Source organism: Cynara cardunculus, assembly GCF_001531365.2.
Source record: "Cynara cardunculus var. scolymus isolate 2C chromosome LG 17, CcrdV1, whole genome shotgun sequence".
In the NCBI taxonomy this organism is placed as follows: Eukaryota; Viridiplantae; Streptophyta; class Magnoliopsida; order Asterales; family Asteraceae; genus Cynara; species Cynara cardunculus.
In genome coordinates, this window is record NC_037544.1 from 37,476,737 (window position 1) to 37,498,514 (window position 21,778).

Below are 21,778 nucleotides of genomic sequence, written 5' to 3' on the forward strand. Positions count from 1 at the left end.
CGTATTATATATACCCCTCTCTCTCTCTCACAGGGACACACACACACACACACACACACACATATATATATATATATATATATATATATACTAGTTGTGTATCCGCGCAATGCGGCGGAAGCCATGAATTTTAACAATTTTGAAGCTCCACTGGTTTTATAAGATAAGATTTAACGATGATATAGGTTACACTTGGTATTTACATATTAATACAATTTGAATAAATAAGAGTTATGGTTTCAATTACAGACTATCGATGAAAAAAATTGTATGACAGTTTAAAATCCAATATATTTAAAATCCAATATATTTAAAATCCAACATATTTAAACGACTCTACAAATGTATTTGATTTACACCAAAAGCAAATAACCAAGAAACTTGAGTTTTAAGATAAACACTCAAAACCAATAAAGAAAACTACAAATTTGACAGATCATAAGCCATGAAAAGACAAAAAAAGATGGGTTTTAGAATGAAATTTTACCTGCTTACCATCTTTCTTGTCCAGAAACTCATATTAAGGTAGAATTAATACATGTATATATATATTTCAAAAAAACCCAAGAACATGTTAATTCAAAACATATATACAGTGCAATTTGGACAGCCTAACCCCAAAATATATAGTATATATATAAATAAATAACTATAAAAGTATAAATCGTAAATATTAAAAATATTTTTTCACAGTATATATAATATATAATAATATAATTAAGTCAAAAACTATTCAATATTCGACTCATTTCGAAGGTATTAACGAGACGATTATAATGGTATAACTTGTTAAAATAAAAATGTATTTTTTTAAACATGTTTTAATTGATATACGATTATGTATGTTAATTTGATAAATGTTTAAAATAAAATATTTAAAAGTAAAGGACGTAAAGTAAATTAATTAATTAATTATAGGAGTATAAAATGTAAATTTAAAATTATAATTTTAAAAAAATCGGTTGTGAGAATGTGAGTGTATGTGAGGAGATGATGGGGTGAAAAAATGAAAAAGTGAAAAGATGAGTATAAAAGGTATTTTGGTCATTTAATATTTTAAGACTTTAAGACATTTGCTAAATTTGCTTAATAAAATAATATAGGCATATATCAGTTGTGAACTCATCTATACATGTGATGCAATAGGGTTTAGAATTTTATTGTAAATATGGAAAATTAATGCCATTCTTGATAATAAAAAATATATGATTAATTATTTGTAATTAAACATATACAATATGTAAATAAATAACTAAATATGTTATAGTTTTGAAATACTAAGAATTAAGGTACTTTTAGTTGGACACATGTTTTTTAAAGTTTGGATTTTTTTCAAAAGGATTTGATTATAAAATATAAAATGAAATTATATTACATTCTTTATAGATTATTTTAAAAAAAAAGTATAAATAAGTATATAAACAATTAACTTAATTTTAATTAATTAATTGTTACAAACGAATGTTTTTAACATATCATGTGAAATACCATAAGTAAGGGTGAGCAGCGGAACCGGATACCCGGCTATGGAACCGGAACCGCCTTGGAACCGCCGGTTTCGGAACCAGAACCGATATGAGTGGTTCCGGTTCCTAAAATACGGAACCGATTGAGAATGGTTCCGGTTCCGGTTCTCAATTTTTCGGAACCGTTACCCGCCGGGTACCCGGTATTTTTAAATAAAAAAATTATTATTATTTTTTAATACCAAATTTATATTAGGTTTACATCTTGAAAGCACGCCGTCATCTTCATTCTTCATCTAAATTCTTCATATAGAATGATTCGTATTTTTTTAAATTGTGTGTTCACTTGGATTCATAGTATGTAATCGTTAAACTTTGAAAATTTACCATTATAGTATGTAATCGTTAAACTTTGAACATTTTCTATTAGTCTATTATGGTTTGTAAATCGTTAAACAATATTTGTAACCATTATTATATATAATTTGTATTATTGCTTATTTATTTAGTGTTTTGGCAACGTTTTATTTTTTATTTCTAAACCGGAACCGGTTCCCGGCGGTTCCGGTTCCAAAAATTTAAGAACCGCTCTAACCAGTTCCGGTTCCGGTTCCAATATCTCAAGAACCGTCGGTTCTGGTTCCGATTCCGGTTCCTGTCAAAAAGGGCAGGTATCCGTCTATGCTCACCTCTAACCATAAGGTTGTGGATTTTTGTAGGAGATGGCAAATTAGTTACGTAATGGATTTTTGTAAGAGAAAAAACAAAAAAGGAAAAGTTAGTTAAAATATACAAAAGTGGTTTATGGTAGAAAGCATCACATCATATTTCTTTTTTGTTTAATTGTTTACTTAATTATCTCATTTTTTTTATTTAAAATATTAAATCAAATTCATTAGATTGATTTCTAGATTTTCAAAATATCCTAAACAAAATGTACCCCTTACTTACTAATTTCCTTATTGCGCAAATCAACATCAAGACTCGAATTTTACATTTTCAAGCTACATGATTTGCCGAAACTCTCTCGCTTAGGGCTCTCTTTCCTTGAGCAATTGAGGAAGCGAAGCGGGCTGCTTGTCATCCTTAGTCGATAAAAAAAGGGTGCTTCTCCTCTGCTGTAAAATAAGACAATGAAAAAGAATAATAAAAATCCTGCTTTCAAATAATAGATTGAAAATGAAAACTTTTAAAGTTACTCTGTTCTATCATTACCGGACTAAATCTAGGGTCTTAAGGGCTAAAGTCATGATAGACAAGAGGAAAAGCGGCTCCTACCTAAAGGTAGTTTGTCTCGTCCAGAAAACCTTATTTTGATATTAAAAATGTGCATATAACATTAACCAATACTTAACATTCCTATTTTAAGGAGTACGCGAACCTAAATGTACGCCTTTACATGTTAATATCATTCTCACATATATCAACATGATTAAATGTTCCTTTTTACATCAAAGATTAAATGTTGACTTATGCAGGGGTGGATATAGTAACATCCTGATTTGAATCATCTAAGAGCATCTCCAAAAACTTCTTCAAAATGGGGAAAATAGAGAAAATGGGTATTTGAATCAATATTTTACTTCAACAGCTTTCTCAAAACTATATTTAAAACGAAGAAAGTAGGAGAGATAAAAGTTCTTTTCCTCCAAATGAAGAATCAAAAACTTAATATCTCAAAAATAAATTGCATTCAACTCCAATAAATTTTTTATTTAAGAGATTACAAATTGATCATATTATTAAAATATTTTATACATATAATAAAATATTATTTCTCTCTTATAAACATTTAACATCAATATTTTTATTGGTAAGATATAATAAAAGAAAGAATTTTTCTTACTATAATATTTTTTTAGGATTTCTCCATATTAAAAGAATTTCGTACTTTTATATTCTTTTTTTTTTAAAGAAAATTTTAAAAAATCTATGAAAGATCGAAAAACATGAGATCCTGTTGTTTTTATTTGGGGAATTTCGTATAAAAAGTCATCCATCAAATCAAAAGTAGCATCAAAATGGTAGAAGGTTTTTTCAAAATCATTTTATTAATCAAAAAAAAAAGGGGGCCCAAATTAATTAAATATTTGTTTTAATGAAAAAATAAAGAAACATCAATCAACCTTCATTGTTTCAATTTCTTCAAGAAAAACAAACTTTCATTTAAAATATATTACTTTTATGGAAAATTGGTTTGACATGGAAAAAATGTTGATTTATTTATTTGAGATTAAATGTATCATTCTTTTTATTATTTCAAATATATAAACACCCAAATAATTATTAAGTATATATAACTAATAACAAAATATATTTATTAAAATATAGAGAAAAGTCTAAAAATATATCATTTTAAATAGTTTACTCCTATTTTTTTTTTAATGAAAAAACTATTAAACTTTCTCATTTTGAATGATTAAATTACTGAAGTATTTTTATGAACAAAAAAACCATTAAACTTTTACATTTTAAATTATTAAGGCCCTGGTTTTTTTTTTTTTTAAATAAATACATTAAACCATCGAATTTTTACTGAGTTGGTTAATGTAATTTTTTTCGGGTTAAAAGAATGTAGGTAACCATTTTTTTAAAAGTGCGATAGTTTATTTATTAAAAAAATGTTCAAGGACATAATCAATCAAAATAAGAAAGTTTAATAGTTTTCTCATTCAAAAAAATAAAGGTTAATGATTTTTCACTCAAAATATATAGTTCAAGGACTTAATCATTTAAAATAAGAAAATTTAATGATTTTTTTGTTCAAAACAATAGTCCAAGGTCTTAATCATTCAAAATAAGATATGCATAGTTAAATGTAATTTTTGTTTGGAAGAAACAGTGGTATCACGCGTAGAATAAGGATAAAATTAGTTAAGACCGGAAAAGTTATACAATTAATTCTATGGATAATCTAAAAGGGTTTAATTAAATACCAAAAATACCCTTAATAAGGTTTTCAAAACGTAGTTGCTAGCCTTTTCTTTTATTGACATTAAGGATTGGATGCATGTATTTAAAACGATCACTATCGTAGGAAGGAAAACAAGACTATTTATGCTTATATTAAATTTCCACGTAGATTCTTCTGATGTCGATAGTTCGATGACAAGAAGGGTTACGTGTTGAAGCAGATGGAAAGCCACGAATACGAGAGTGATAGGCATATGAAATACTCTCAAACCTTTATTTAATAATTAGTAACCCAAAATGAAGTAAGCATCTACAAATAACATGACTGTATTTACGAATATATTGATTTAGACGACTGATAACATTGTAAATGTTATTTTATGTCTATGTACGTCTTTTTATTTTATAAAATAATGAATAATCAAATTAATAATCATAAATGTTATTTCTAATTTATTTTTAACCTTAAAAATATAACCAAATTACCATAGTTTTATAAAAGTTATGTTTTATCCTTTTTAATCTTAAAATGTTAAAAAAATACGTATTTTAGTTGATATAAATAAGATGCAAATTCGTTAACAGTTACTTATCTAATCAAATTAAACTTGTTTTCGGTTTTTTTTTTCATATATACATTTCACATTAATCTTTCATTTTCTAATTTTAAAGTATATACACATCAAACATTTGATTTATTAAGCATGTGGATGATTATTTGGCTTATAAAGAGTATGGTATCAGGTATGTATGTAAAAACCACGATATTGGCAATTTCGTTTGTTTGAATGCTGAGTCGTTTTAATTGTCTCTTTACGGTGTTTGGGGATAAACAACAATTCTAGTTTGGGGTGTGATAAACATCAACTTAGTCAATGTTTTCCATCAGTTTTTATTTGTTTTCGGTTACTTTAATTCCCGAAAAATCCAAATGTTGAGTCTTTTTAGCTAAAAGTCTCACTTTTGTTAATAATATGATAATTTTGGACAATAAGATCACAAATGCTAATTTAAACACTGATTTTTGGATTTTATTATGCAGTTTGAAGGATTGATGTAGAATTGCTACAACACCATGGAAACTCACTTGTGAGATATATTCGGCTGAAATATTTGAAGAGTCAACCGTCTTTTTCATCTCTTGCTCAAACTTTGAATGCATGCTTTTCTCAACCTCTAGAGAGTGCTAAACACAAGCTGATGGTTGGTAAATGAGTTATTTTCACAAAGTTCTATCGGTTTAATTGTTTAGAAATCTTAACTGATCTCTACAACATTGCTTCCTTTTTAATCAATTGTTTTCATCAGTAATTATAATTAACCAACTCAAAAACATTTATTCTGTTTCGACATCTGAAATCGTCTTCTGGTTTGGCTTAAGAAAATTTGGATTTTCTTGTCCTTGTAGATCGATAGTCGATATTTTACCGTTGAGACTACTTGTTTAAAGACCACAATGGATTGACAAGTGTATACTTGTACGAGTCTTCATTTGCTAATATTCCGAGAGATTTTATTTCTATATGGTAACTACCATTCACATCAAACATGTCCATTCTACAGTTGGGACATACCCCATGTTTAAGGGTATCGATCGGTTCACTTCCAATGTTTTTTTGACATAATTAATCAAATCCAAAGTATTCATTGGATGTTGAAATTATACAATTGGTCCCATTAAATTGGCTTTGTACAGCCGATCCAATCAATCATTGGATTGAACTTGTTCTATCCATTTATATTACTACTGGTTATTTATTAGATCAGATTGGATCCATATAATATTGTAAAACCAATTATCCAAACATTCAATTAATCCTCCATACATTTCACTTAAAAATACTATTCGATTTGAATATTGACAGTTTAGATCTGATCCAAGTTTATTACAGTTCGATATCCAATTTTAATAAATTAGAATTTAATTAAATCAAATGAGTTTCAATACAGATAGTGCAAGTGTAAGGTACCTTTTATAGGAATCGACATGTGTGTATTTTCTCTAAAGTAATTATATTCGATTGAATAAAAATTTCCATAATAATCAATCAGTTAAACTCAAAATCTTGAAGTCATTTAGAGAATAAGAATTATTATAAAAAATTTAACTAAAATTTTCAAATAATTGAAAAGTCGTCACTCAAATCTGTGTTAGCATTAAAACACAATATATTAAATGGACCAAAATATCTAATTTTTAAAATCCAAAATGTTATGAAATTTAATTTGAAGTCATTTTTCTTCCTTAAACTTCACCCCACCACAACCCCCTCTTGGTCATATCAACCATACTATGAAATAAAATAAAAATATGATATCCATATTCTATTAATTACTTGAAGACATAATATAAATATATCTAATTAATCTTTCACATAATTAAATGATAACGTGTCTTTACATGATTGGTAGATAGGAAACACTAAAGATTTGAAGACAACAGATTTCTATTCCATGCTATAAACACACTGATGTGGTGGCGAACATGGGTTGCGTTGGAAAGTGGTGATGATGGTTAGAGATGGAGCAATAGAAAGGAAATTTACGATGTTATAGAGGAGAACAAAAAAGAAATGTTTTAATGTATATCTGAAATAAGAATAATGAAACTGATATACAAACCTATTATCAATAGGTTGTTGACCTTATAAAATGTCACAAAACTCAATATATTTAACCAAAAAATACAAGTACAATACACAAAAATTGACTATGATCTACATATGATAAAAGAATAAATAAACCATTATAATTATAGTATAATAACTTTATATCTTAACATTCTACATTTCACATCAAGTGGATCCCACTTCAGGTCCAAGCAATTTCCAAGCAACCACCTTCCAAGTTCCAAATAAAGGAACCAAAGCAACAACCCCTACCATCAAATGTATGTCATTAAGAAGAAGACTGGTTTCAACCATCTCCACAAGAATTTTATACCTTTATTTATCTATTTTTGTTGTTATAACCGAAATTTTAACAAATTCATACATGTGGAAGTAATTAAATTATGTAAAAGTTCGTGAGAATGACTTTATAGTGGAGATAAATTTGAAGATAGATGTAGTTCAAGGTAGATGAATGTAATTGAAAGTACTGGAAGTTGTTAAAACAGATTGAGTTAGATTAAAAAATCAACACATCTAAAGGCTCAGAAGTGTTCTCACCATAACTCTCATTCTCACACGACCCCTTGTGTGTGTGTGTGTGTATAGATATATATAAGGAAGAGTTTAAACAAGAATGCATTCATTTTACAAAATCGTGAGAACACTCTTTACTCTAGTCAATCACATATGATATTGTAGTCCATCAAATGAGATACTAAATCAGAGACGCGGGCCAAGTCACCTACACACCACCAGGTTTCTTACGTGTATTATCACATGTGATAAAGATGTTCTCATATTTTCGTAAACAAAGGTGAGTTCATTTTAACCTCCACCTATATGTATGTGTGTGTGTATATATATATATATATATATATAGAGAGAGAGAGAGAGAGAGAGAGAGAGAAAGAGCGTGTGTGTGTGTGTGAGGTTTAGGGGAAAACCCTCGAGAAAATGAAAAACCGAGGAACACATTAATAAGTAATAACCAGTCATCGGTTGGGTATGTATATGTGCATACAAGTAATTGAAGATGTTTCATGATTTCTATGTATGTGTGCATGTTATGCATATGTGCATCTGAAAAATTACTTGTACGCATATGTGCATACCATACATATGCACATTTGCATACCAATACAGATGATTGGTTATTAGGATGTTCGTCAGTTTTCCTTTTTTGCGGTTTTTCTCTTGAACCTGACCCCCCCCTCTCTCTCTCTCTCTCTCTCTCTCTATATATATATATATATAAATGAAAGTGAACTTAAATCTCATATATTTAACGTGCCAAATATCATGATTATAAAAAAGGAAAGGAAAGAAAAGGAAGGTATAAAGAAGGTGAGATGAGCACCCAAAAATCAAACAATTAATGGATGTGGCCAAGGTTGCATCAAAGGAATCATGTTGTAAACCTACCCAAAATCATTATTTTTTCTAAAAGATTTGAGAAAAATTATTAAACCAAGAACAAAAAGTCAAGATGCAAAAGTTGCTGGAAAAAGGGAAATTTATATAGAGTGGGTTGAAAATTCCTCCAAAGTAGAAAATGAAAGTGACATCAAGATGTGTTCAGAAACCTTCAACATCTCAAAAATAATTGTATACTTATCAACATTTTGTCAAACTTAAACATTTCAAATTGGGAAACATACATTTAATCACATGGGTCTCTCAAGATTTGGGTCCCCCATCAAGCACTTGGAAAACTTTCCAGTTTCCAGAATGCAAATAGTCAAAATTAGTATAAGAAAATTAGTCAAAAGGATGCATGCATTTTGGAGGGAGCATGAATCCAAATAATGAAATTCAAATTGAAGATCATTTCATTTGATAGATCTTCACCTAATTTCAATCCCAAAATACAAAACTAAGGTAGACACATACCCATAAAAGAGCCAGGATCAATCTTCTCCTTTTGGTCAACATTCTTGTTTTGACTTTTGAGGATTCTGCCATAAGAAGAAGAAATATACGAGATCGTAGTCATCAAATGAAACACTGAGAAAAATGATGCACAATGAGTTATAAAAAGAACAAAAGGCTCGCTTTCTTCCTCATCCAAAATTTCATAAATTGACAATCTGAAACTAAAGTTCAAGAAACTAAATTAAGTTCGATCAATAAACATGTGAATGTGATGGACCCAAAATAGAGAATCTTTAAGTTAATAAAATTGAAAATGCTGGTATGGTGAGTCTCGAGTCACCTGTGGCACCAATAGTGACTAAAAACAAACCAAACAAAACAAACCCAATATATCCCACAAGAAACTGATAGAGGCTTAAAAGCAAATACAAAATACGAGGCTCAACATTACACTAAACACATCCTAAAGGGGAACGCTAAATACAAGATCAACGACACAGCTTTGATTATTTAATGTTTATTATCAACCTCCGATGGATTCTTTATTCTAAATTTCTAATCTAACCTAAGTAGTGTAAGATGAAGTTCATGTTATTCAGTTATTGTGGATGATTGGTTATATATCTTCTATAAGGTCATATTTACTAGATTTCATAAGTAACTTTGAAAAATATACACCAAGACCTAGAACTACTTTAGACACATAATAAGATGTCTTAAAAGTGTAGAGAACTCAGAGAGACTCCTACAAGTAACATGCTTTTGAAAATGCACTACTCCGCAGTGCTATTCAGGAGATCCCTTAGACACCACATCAACTTGTATGGAAGAAATGGACGGACCAAGAAACTTGATAGATCCCTTCCCATGTGAGGTATTGATCTGATCGTCACTTTCTTTAGAGCTAGATCCTTTTTAGACATGTTCTCCTCACCTGAATCACTTTCACCGGACTTTGATGAGTGAGGTTGTAATAATTAGCGGAAGCTCAATGCCAATGGAAAAAAGAGAAGAACACAAGAATAAATGCATTCATATTTCCTCGTGATGATTGAGGGTAAAAAACTCCATCAAGAGCTCTAACAATCAAATGAAAATAGCTAATTTGGGAATTACAGAGCAACGCTACATGTAATTTAGAAGAGCGCAAGATCAGAAAAGCTGGGAATCATGCACATTGGTGCAATAAATTAGGAAGCTCTAATTTGGCTTATGTCTTTTGGGTTAAGTTGCTACATACAGACGAAACTGCAAGCAAGATTGAGTACCCGTCTTTTCTGACAAAGTTGCTACATACAGACAAGATTAAGTTACTACATACAGACAAAATTGCATGAGGACCAAGATAATGGAGAGAGCTTCGTAAAAGTTTTAAAAGCTGATGGAGAAAGAGACAACAAATTGTCATTCTACAGCTACAGTTTCACTTCAAATAAAGGAGAGACCAAAATAATGATGTAAGCATTACTTTCGAGTAAAATCGTCATTCTACGGCTACAGTTTCACTTCAAATGGAGAAAGAGGCAACAAATCAGCTCTTCCCGACACTTAACGCAACAACCAATTCGCTTATGGATATTCATCATGTAAAATATGCATTTTGAAATAGTAATGAAGGAAAAGACTACATGGGTAAGGATAAATGTTTGAGTTATGAACTTTGACGGATAATCATGAACATAAGCAAAACCAACAGATCATCCCCCAATGGAGTTGTAGTGGTAACTTTAGTTAGTAAAAGGCTGCTTAGTGGGGTGATAATCAGTAAACATCTCCAAGAAACCTTTACACAGTGTTAATGGACTACATACAATTGGACATCCAGAAAATTCTGTCAACATTCACAAGTTGCAAAAAACATTGGAAAATGCCCATTTGGTACTGCATTTGTGACTATTGCAACAAGAACCAACACCCACACCCTCATTATAACTATAAAAGGACCAGACTTTACTACATTTATAAGAGAAACAATACTAACATACAATTCAATGCAAGAATTGCTCGTCGATCAACAATCTCATATATTATCTTGCTTTCCATACAAATATTAATGTCTTATTATAATCTTTTTCCTTCTTTTTTGTTAATTGATTAGTGTTTTGGTTTGGCCAAAGTGGGAAATGAGATCCAATTTGAGTATGCCTCCTCGCACTTAGCGTGAAGGCCAAATGGTCAGCACCCACATTTTCGGGTTTCAGGTATTAATTTTTGCATTATGAATGCCAAAGACGAACTCCTGAGAAATAACAAGCAAAAAACAGGATTTGGTCTGATTTTTAAAATTAAACCCACAACATTCATTCCTTCTTAACTTTTTGAACTCAATAAACAGATACTGTGTTTTCTTTGTGCATAAATCAATAGAAAGTAGCCAAATTACGGAGAAAAACATTGTATTTGAAAACTAAGAAAGCGAATTATAGGATTAGCTCTGGCTTTTAAAATTAAACCCACGACATTCATTTCTTTAAACTCAATAAACAGATAATTTATTTTCTTTCTGCATAAACTAATAGTAGTAGCCAAACAACTAAGAAAAAACACTGTATTTGATTCAAAACTCAAAACTGAAGTAAATAAGCAAAAATGAATCCAAACCCACATTATATTGATCGCTATGTGGATATTCATTCCTTGGCTTAACGAATTTCCAAACTGTAAAGAATGTAGCTCCAATTGAAATGCAAACAATTAAAATACCAACATAATGCGTTAAAAAGGAAACAATAAGTCAAGGAAGAAATGCAGAAAAATTTGTTTCGTTATCACCTGATTAGAACTGGAGAACCAATAGAGTGTCTTGGAATCCAAATGTTCCGAAGCAGCCTCGTTAAACCCTAATTTTTGCCCTAATTTTGCGTAATCTTCTCCCCCCCTTTTTGGGGGTTACAAATATTTACATAACTCACCCCTTATGTTTCATTCGTTGGAATTCTTGTATGCTTTGTATTTGTTGTGTGAGTAGTAGACCTTGTAAATTGTTGTATTTATATTTTCATCACAAAAATATATATTTTTTTAAATAAAAACGAAACCCTTCACTAACAAGCTTCCAAAAGGCATACATCGTTCATAGATTGAATAAGACAAAGTTGGCACGTCAAAATAGGACATGGGACAAGAATTTAAAAAGATGCATGTGTTACTGCATGAGCATTGAGCAACTCCGTTACCTTGTTGACTAATAAAATAGACAGAGTAAGAGTCATGTTGATGGGTAACCTATAACACCTTGAAATAATATTCCAAAATTCCATTTCATTTTCTTCTTCGAAAGTTGACAGCAACGATGACTTGTTTGACATTTGGCTTGAAAATCACTTTATGGAACCCAAGCTCGTTTGCATAGGACATCGCTTCCATCATAACACAGGTCTCACGTTCGTCAACTAGCAGAATCTCAATTAGAGATATAGACAAGTTGTTATCAAAGGTAGTCCATCAGTATTGCATTCAGGAAATCCAAAGGAGGTTATGCCATAGACTATATAGTCGAGAACTCATATGAGAATCTGCGTTACCCTGCAACGTGTTATCCTTACACCTCCAATTCACCACACAGTGTTTGGATTGTTGTGTCTTAAATTTGTCATTCCATCCAAATATCCCATGTTATCATTAGGAACTTGGTAGTAATACTTTTGGGACAATTGCTCAACATGGAGAAGATGATATCTTGTATAAAAATGTAAAAGAAAATCGTATTTATTGAAATTTGTCAAAGATTTCAAAGATGAGGGTCGTAAATTGCAATAAATCATAAAAAGGTAGTTGAAATTGTTTTTTATTTATTCATGGAATTTCACCGGCGGGGTGGCGACGTATACAAATTGTAGCAGGCTTGATTTTGGGGGTTTCTACATTTGTTCTCTTTGAGATGGTGACGATTCCGCCGACGGAGAAATCAGTAATGGGAACCCTAGAAAATGTTTCGCTTCCTCAAACGAATCCCTCAACGGGCAGTCGTCGGAGAGGGCCACTCAGGAGCCGGACTGTCGATACCTTACTTCGTATTTTGTCCGTTTGCCATGCCTATTCTTCTAATGTCAATCTGGATTCAGGTATATACTTGTATTTGCATACATGATTTGATTCGTTATGTAGTGTTAAAGTCGATTATCCTTTTAACGTAAATTATAGTAGGCTTAATTTTTGGGGATTTCTTGTGTGGGGTTTTAGCGATGACCGGGCTTTGTGTTGATGATTTTTTAATGGAAATTATACTCAATTTCATGACGATTGTACACCTTTCTGTAGTTTTGAAGTCAATTATCCTTTTAACATATATTGTAGTTGGCTTAATTTTCGGGGATTTCTTGTGTGGGGTTTTAGCGATGATCGGGCTTTGTGTTGATGATTTATTAGTGGAAGTTATACTTCGTGATGATTATATACCTTTCTGTTTCAGAACCTCAAATTGTACACCTTTCTGTAGTTTTGAAGTCGATGATTCTTTTAACATAAATTGTAGTAGGCTCAGTTTTTGGGATTTCTTGTGTGGGGTTTTAGCGATGATAGGGCCTTGTGTTGATTTTTTAATGGAAATTATACTCAATTTCATGACGATTGTACACTTTTCTGTTTCAGAACCAAAAAATTGTACACCTTTCTGTAATTTTGAAGTCGATGATTCTTTTAACATAAATTGTAATAGGCTCCATTTTTGGGGATTTCTTGTGTGGGGTTTTAGCGATGGTAGCGTTTTGTGTTGATGATTTTTTAATGGAAACTATACTCAATCTCATGACAATGGTACACCTTTCTGTTTCAGAACCTGTACACTTTTCTGTAATTTTGAAGTCAATGATCCTTTTAACATAAATTGTAGTTGGCTTAGTTTTTGGGGATTTCTTGTGTGGGGTTTTAGCGAAGGTTGGGTTTTGTGTTGATATTTTTTGATTGAAATTATACTCAATTTCACGACGACTGTATACCTTTCCGTTTCAGAACCTCAAATTAGTTCGGAGGATATCTCTTTCACAAATAATCCTGAACAATTCAGTTTTGAAAATTATGCTATATAATATATGTTATCCGCAAATCCATAGTTTTTGACCTGTTCATTCCTCTCAGCAACCATCTTACTTCTTTTGACTAAATGCAAAAGAACATTGCAATCGATGAAAGTGAGTGATATTGGATCAATTGTAGAAATGTAGATTCTACAAAGACAAACATACTTGACACTTTTTGTCCAAAATCACTCATGCTTATGAAGGGTAGTATTATTTTTGTTGCTTTTTTACAAGCACATTATTTTGTTTGGAACAAAAAAGCCAAGTGCCGCATGGTTCGGCAAGCTAATCATTTGTCATTCTGACCTTATTTCTTGTCATGTAGATAAAGATGGCACTAATTTAGGATCAGTAACAAAAGGTGATGTTCCCTTGGCTGACACTGGTACCATGCCTAACGATTCAGTGTGTCAAGAAGAAATATCTGGAGATGAAACCAGAAGGATTTTGAGTTCCCAAGAAGGTGGTTTATACAGTAAACATGTGGAATCGACTGGATGTTATGATAACACATCAGGAGAAAGGAAGGATCTTTCTTGCAATGTTGACACAAATCCTTCAAACTCCTTTAGTATAGAAGACCAGGATAATTATGATAGTGTCTTCGAAGATCAAGATAGCTTTCCAATGATACCCATTTCTCTTGCTGATATGATGGTCTCTTCCCCTCATCTGCCTATAGATAAGGATGTTGAGGAAGGAGAAATTTCGGGTGAGTTTATGGATTTCATGCTTGACGATGATATGGCGTCTATGGACAAGACAGGTTTAGAGCCTCAAGATGTCATTGGTATTGAACCAGGACATCTAATTGACAACAATTTAATATCCTCAGCTACAGACACGGTGGACGACGTTGGTAAAGATACGGTGTCAGTAGTAAGTAAAAGCAGAAGAAATCTGGTTGATTATTCTGAAATAGCTATTAACGGAATACAGGCTGTAAATCCTGAAAGGCTTCATGGTCGGCTTGAAACCGCAGAAGAGACTGCTGGTATAGAGTCTGGCTGTACACCGCTATGCCCTGAGCACGTGCCACCGCTTCAAAGCAGCTTACAAAACAGTGCAAGCAAGAATCAAGATTGTGTATCCTCGGTGAAGGTTTGGATTCGTCATTTTACATTTCTCATACAATAAAGCTTTTGTCATTCATATTACAAGGTTGAACTTGCTTCCATAGTCTACCTGATGGAAATTCTTTTAGGAATTTCACTACAGTGATGTTGGCCTTACTTCTTAAGAAATGTTTTTGCTTGATCAAGAATACAAGTTCAACTATCTTCCCATCTATATTGAATTTTATCCTCAAGAGGAAAACCTTTGTTGTGATGCAAGTGCATCAAGTTGTCTATAGGGCTGGTATCATCTTCACTATGAATCTTCACAAATAAATCGCCATCGAGCACCACTAAAGCTGCTGAGTTTTTCTTGCCTAAGCACACTCGTCACATGATTGGCAGTCCTTTTCTGTCTCGCCTTGTTTCACCCTTGCACATACTTCCCCCTTAACAGGAAATAAGGCTTCTCAAGTACCCTAAGTTGTGTTGCTTGCAGATCTAAATGCTTTAATCATCATAGGCTCAGAAATGAATAACAAGAAACTAACTACAAAATCATTTTTTTAAGGATTGTAATATGTCAATAACCCTATTTAAGAATATTAGTGAAGATAAACTATAGCAATTGCATTAGCAATTAGTAACAATTAGAAGGAATTTTGTGTTGTCATTGTGTAATAGCATGGTCCAATAGATTCATTTACTGTGCGTTTGGTACACAAGACATGATAGAACAAAATAGGGGTCACTGTTCCATTTTTGCATGGCTTAATTCTCTTTAAACTTTTACTTTATGGTCCTCAAATATTCCCTTTTTTATACATTTTTATATTTTGGTTAATTTATGTAATCTATTAAATATTAATAATAAAACATACTGTAGAAAAGGTATAAAATTAAATTGGAAATTACTTAAACCTTATATTTTGGTGTTATTTTAATCGTCTTCGGTTTGGTTTGGTTTAGATTTTGCAACAATCAACAATTTTATGGCTCTATCCCTGCTCCCCTAGGAGTAGAGAGATTGTTCCATGAAGACCCCCCTGCTTTGAGAAAAGTTGTTGCGAAAAAGTTGTGGTGTTGTCTTGAGCAATCTAGATGATTCTTGCAAAACGTAGTGTTCCTTTTGCATTTGCTGAGCAATGATTGTTTTATTTGCATTGAAAAGCCAAGTATGGTCTTTAAAAGTTCAAGTAGTCCTATGTTTATTTTGAAGAGTTATTCTTGTCTTTATTTATTAAAACAATATTACATGAGTACTAGATACCCAATTTGTCATGGTTACTTTTGGCTCCTACTTGGATGGTTTTCTTGTATGACAGGATAATAGAGCCCAAAATAATAGAAAGAGGCAGGGGTCTTGCACTGGAGAAGAAAGAACAAACAAGAAGGGGAAGAAGTCTATTGATGCAACAACCTGCTCTGAAAATCAAACAATGCTTGGTGAACACCCTGAGGATGCCTCCCTAGAAGTTACGGATGCTTCTGCTAACAAGGTAATGACTCTCTTTTCTTTGGAACACACTGTAATAACATTATGGATCATATTAGGATCCTGGTCCCAATGTGTCATTTTATTAATAAAAGGGAATTAAAGGCCTTGAGTTACAAGGGCATGAGATAGCATAAATCTGAAGTGAAGCAATTTTGTGAGTGCTTAAATGCCGTTTTACCAACCTTCTATTTGAGTGCTTATGTGGCAAAATTGGAATTAATCACTTTTTTGCACTATTACGTTGTATGACTTGGAAAAAGATCCGACTCATTAGTGATTCTGATTATCTGATACTTAGATGATTCATTGGGTTTTCCTGAACGCACCTTTTCTTTGAGAGGCTGATTGCAGTCGGTGCGGTCTGCCATTATCTCTTAACTGTCTTATTTGATATTTTTATAAGAATACTTCTCAAGTATACAAGCAACGTGCTTGTAATTTCATTCATAAACTTTCTCATCATACTTGAATGATTCTGTTTTTATGTCCAATTGGTTGTTGTTGCCTTAGTAGCTGGTATTTTCTTTTACCACAGGATGATGCTGATGAGAAGAAAAAGAAGCGGGTTTTGACAAAGGAAAGAAAAGAAAAGAAAAAGGTTACTTTTTATTTACTTTGATGAACTTTGTCAAAGTTTTATATGAAAATGGACTTAATGGGTGCGCATATGCTGTATCCATATTGCTGGTTTCATATACATGTTAAATCCTTGTACTTTTGCATCAAAACGTTCGTATTAGCATCTTACGTAGCTAATTAGTTTATTTAATTCCCTTTATGCAAATTTATAAATGTATGGATGACCTTAAATGTATCAATTTTTTCCTGTTTACCATGCTTGCTATGTCGGTAAATTCCACGGTTTGCGCTTGAGTGTGCCTGTTTATATGCACACATACTGGTGTCCTGTAAAGAAAATGAGAAGCTTATCGGATTGGAAACTGATGACGCGGAATTGATGTTATAGTAAGTCCCGTGATGGGGTTAGAATTTTCTCCGTTACTTTGGCTGTCTATTGGCCTTTAGGTAGCGGTGATCCCCAATGAAATGTAAAGCTATTACAAAGAACTAATAAAGACAAAACAGCAGAGCTTTCTCGCTATAAGGTACTTTGAACTGGCTCTCCGTGAATGTAATGGAGGCGAATTAGACTAAGAGTCTGTTTGTTAGCAGCTTAATGAGCTTAATGAGACTCACAACTTATTCAGTCAGATATACATGACTGTCTGTTAGTGGCTTAATGATATAGAAAGTGGCTTATTCGGTAAGCTTCTAGGGGGATCTTTATGCAGAAAGCCAAGTTTTTTCAAACATTCCCCTCCTAATTAGAAAACACGCTCCTTCCATCTATGAAAAAACCCTCCCAAACAAAAACCTTCCGAAACCATACCGACAACCCCTAAGTTATTAAGAGCTACTAAAACTAGTAATTTAATACCATCTTAGCACCGAATATTAGTTCTTAAGGAAAAAAATACATAATTCCCCTAGTCCCCGTAGGAGGTAGGAAATAAAAAATGATTAAGATAAGTTGGTAATAAAATGTAAACCTACAATATGTATGTCTTGATATGGCAAAAAAAGCAGATGAATTAATATTGATCACATAGTCAATATAGTAACAAATTATTTCGACAATCAAGTGCGTGAAGAAATAATTACACAGATGGCCCGATGAGAATATAGTGCAATAGAGCACAAATCAAGGAAAAAAAAAAAAACCAAGATCGTCTATAAATGACACTTCAAATTAGAAATGAACAAGGCATGACATTAAAGATTTACTACATTCTTGCATTTTCCTTGGTTCATGCATGTTTTTGATACCTACCTTTTATTCGTCATAATGGCTAAGTCGAAGGTCGTTTGACAATTTACTTCTAAGAATCACTTGTATTTCTCATTCTTTGCATATATTTTTAAGTACTCCAACCAAATTTTCACCACCATCACGTGTTTCAGCGGAAGGATAGAATCAAACGAGCAGAAAAAAACAGAAAGCTTGGTGTCAAAAGGCTGAAACTTCAACCGGTGATAAAAGAGAAGAAAGTTACATATTGCCGTCATTATTTGAAGGGAAGATGTCATGAGGTTGTCATACATTTTCATGGTTTCTATCACACTTTTAGAATCCAAACTTATTATTCTAATACTTATGTAATGCTATAAATCTGTTCAATTATGACAGGGTGAGAAGTGTAAATTCTCTCATGATACAATCCCGTTGACTAAATCCAAGGTATGCGATTTTTGTATTTTGTGCATATTCTTTGTCATAAAGATTAAATTTAGTTGCTTATTGTAAATATCGTTCTCTATCATATATTGTAATATTGGTAAAGTTGTAATTATATTGTGTGATGTTTCTTGGTGTTCAGCCGTGTTGTCATTTTGCTCGTCACTCTTGTATGAAAGGCGATGATTGTCCATTTGATCATGAACTCTCCAAATATCCCTGCAATAACTATATTTCAAAAGGTTTCTGTAGCCGAGGTTCTGATTGTATGTTTTCTCATGAGGTATTATTTTCTGCCATTTGTCTTTTTTTATCGAATGAAGTAAGAGCATCCCCAACAGATTTCTCAACAATTTCTCCAAACTTGAGAAACAAAAGTTAGAATCTCCAAAAAAAATTACATTCAACTTCAGCCGTTTCTCCATGTTGGAGATTTCAAATTTAATTATATTTTATTATAATATTCAATAAATTTATATGAAATTATAATCATAATACATTCAATTTTATTGGCCGGGACAATAAAGAACCATTTCTCTCTCTTCAAAATTCAATTTTAGAGAAATTTCCAAATTTGGAGATTTTTATCCTCTACCGGAGAAATAAAAAGATTAAAGAACTCCAAAATCTTCGGTTTTGAGAATTTATTGAAGATGCTCTAAAATGCTTTCGACTTTTTTGTGCTCACAATTTTTATGTTCCAGGCGCAACCAAGTGAAGCAGCCTTAAATGCTTCGAATGAGCCAAAGACTGAACGAAAGCCTTCATCCCTCCTAGATAATTCAGGTTCTAAAAAGCAGAATAACATTGATGTTTCTTCTAGAGAAAAGATAGAAAAAAAATCTTGTTCCATACCCATATCTGTTACTACCAACACAGAACGGAATCTAGTTGAGTCTACACCAAAACTATCTATTCAACCGCCCAAAGGAATAAGCTTTCTTTCTCAAGAAAAGCCACCACTAGAATCCCGCACATCTCTTAAGGTAGTTGCTGATGTGGTTCAAGATTCTAAGGAAATTACCAAAACTCCCCTTGTAGTTCCCCGTGGGATAAACTTTCTGTCATTTGGTAAAAAACCCGGGTTGGATCATTCCGATGGTGGATTTTCTTTCAAGATGGTCAAAGGAATTGGAAAATCTCCGTTAAGCATCATGGAGGGTGAGAGCTCAAAGTCCGATTCAACTGTAAAGGTCAATGATGGTGTCAAAGTTGACGCCAAGATTGGAAACAACCACAACAGACAGACGAATTCTCAGAGGCCAACGCTTATGCTGCCATTTATGTCAAATTCATCACAGAGAGCGCTTCATTCGGCTTTAGATTTCGCATCTGACTTTGTGCCTGGTGTAAAGGGAAGAGGCCCGAAAATTTGAGTAAAAAGTTATGAAAACTTTGATGATTATGTATTTCGGCTATGGGCATACTAAATTTAATCAGAGAAGCCTCAAATGCGCAAAAGTACGTGTGAAGTTTCTTCCTTTCGGGTGTATCAATTTATTTCATGGTTCTTATTACGAACAAGTTTGTGTGGTTCTTGTGTAAATCCCAAATTTTGCAGCTGGTTAACTCTTAGGCTGTTGATGATTGTGTTCCACAAGCTTCAATGACGGAATCACACCCTACAGCCGGTCGAGTGGCTGCTGATTAAATTTGGTTTGTAATCGACATATCATACTTTTATTTCAAGAAATTGATGCATATGGAAGATTCCATAATATTATCTTTTCTTTATTTGCAGATTTAAATGCAGTTTCCGAGTCTGAAAACGTGCAGATTTGGCAATTGTCCCTTTGAAACTTAGGCCATGGAGGAGAGAGAGGGACTAGGCAAGGCCATTTTTTGTGTGAATCTTGAGGGTCGACGCTCCTCTTCTAGTATGTTGCTGTTTGTGTCTTTCCAGGGCCATTTTGAGGATTTTTCTGGCTGTTAATCTATCTACGGTTCCCTTGGAATTAATCGAAAGGCGTGCAAGTTGACGACTCACTTGGTTATCTGTTTTCAACTTTGCATGGGTAGTGTATCCAAACCAAACTGAACAAACTCTGTTAATCCCAGAGTCTGAGAAGGGTAGTATTTATGTGAGAGGTAGTGAGAGAGAATGATGTTTAGGACCAAAAAGCGGGAAGGTAAAATGGGGTTTTGGGAAGTATGATTATGCTACGGATTTTCCAATCTGAGATGAAGATTTGGGTTGTGATTGTTCCAATCAATCTGAGCATCATAGGCATAGGTACAATATCAGGATGCAGGCTGTTGCAGATTTCTTTGGTCACAGCTTTTGCAAGTGATTGAATCAATAATCATTCGTACATGGATGCTTTTTATCTGAACGGAACTTATTTGTTAGTGTTGGATCTACTGTACATTCGTTTGGTTCATTGTACGACGGCATTGGTTTTGTGTTTATGATGCATTTTTGGTTTTGTGCATAATATTATTTGTGGTTGATGAAAAAATAATCGAATATTATACAAAGTTCCCTTAACGTTTTATAGTTTCACATTTAAAACAACGAAGACCATGGAACCCACTGACGTTTTCGACCTGGATTTCGGCAACATTTGAAAACTCAAAAACGATGTTAGATTTGCGTATAAATTCCATGTTTAATCAAGATTTAAAAATAAACAAAAGTTGAATGTAGGGTTTGAAGTGTTAAAAATGTTGGAAAGAGATGAGGAAATTAGTGAATGAAGGTCTACTTTCTGGTCTGCAATTATTGGATTTTTTGTTTAATGTCGACTTTTTTTGTTATTAATAAATAATTAATAATAAAAGAAGTCAACATTTATGATTCTCATTTGAGTATAATTATATAGATAGTTGAGTTGAGTTGAGTTTACGTGAGAAATGTAATTGTGAATTATATTATGTGAATGGGTGTAACTGATCGAACCTAAACATTCAACTCATATAACTTGTTCTACTTTACTGAAATAAAATATAATTTTCACATAATATAAGGTTGTCTTCATTATTTCTCACAAATAAGTTTCTTATTAAAAATATTCGTACATACATACATACATACATACATACATACATACATACATACATACATACATACATACATACATACATACATACATACATACATACATACAT

The 21,778-nt window shown here is 32.3% G+C and overlaps 1 protein-coding gene and 1 long non-coding RNA gene across 2 annotated transcripts; one reads left to right on the forward strand and one right to left on the reverse strand.

The window, feature by feature from the left end:
* Nucleotides 1-7,136: 7,136 nt before the first annotated feature.
* LOC112501146 lies at nt 7,137-11,721 on the reverse strand. The gene is made up of 3 exons (XR_003067420.1): nt 11,636-11,721; nt 8,882-8,946; nt 7,137-7,257 (listed from the first exon to the last, which is right to left on the reverse strand). It is a non-coding gene; the product is annotated as an uncharacterized LOC112501146 (long non-coding RNA).
* A 987-nt stretch (nt 11,722-12,708) lies between these two features.
* Nucleotides 12,709-20,870, forward strand: LOC112501272. Its single transcript, XM_025104983.1, has 9 exons — nt 12,709-12,927; nt 14,207-14,982; nt 16,262-16,435; nt 16,970-17,032; nt 18,397-18,525; nt 18,623-18,673; nt 18,813-18,953; nt 19,375-20,326; nt 20,412-20,870. The coding sequence occupies exons 1-8, from the start codon at nt 12,744-12,746 to the stop codon at nt 20,044-20,046; spliced, it is 2,190 nt and encodes a 729-aa protein (XP_024960751.1). The 5' UTR covers nt 12,709-12,743; the 3' UTR covers nt 20,047-20,326; nt 20,412-20,870.
* The last annotated feature ends 908 nt before the right edge of the window (nt 20,871-21,778 follow it).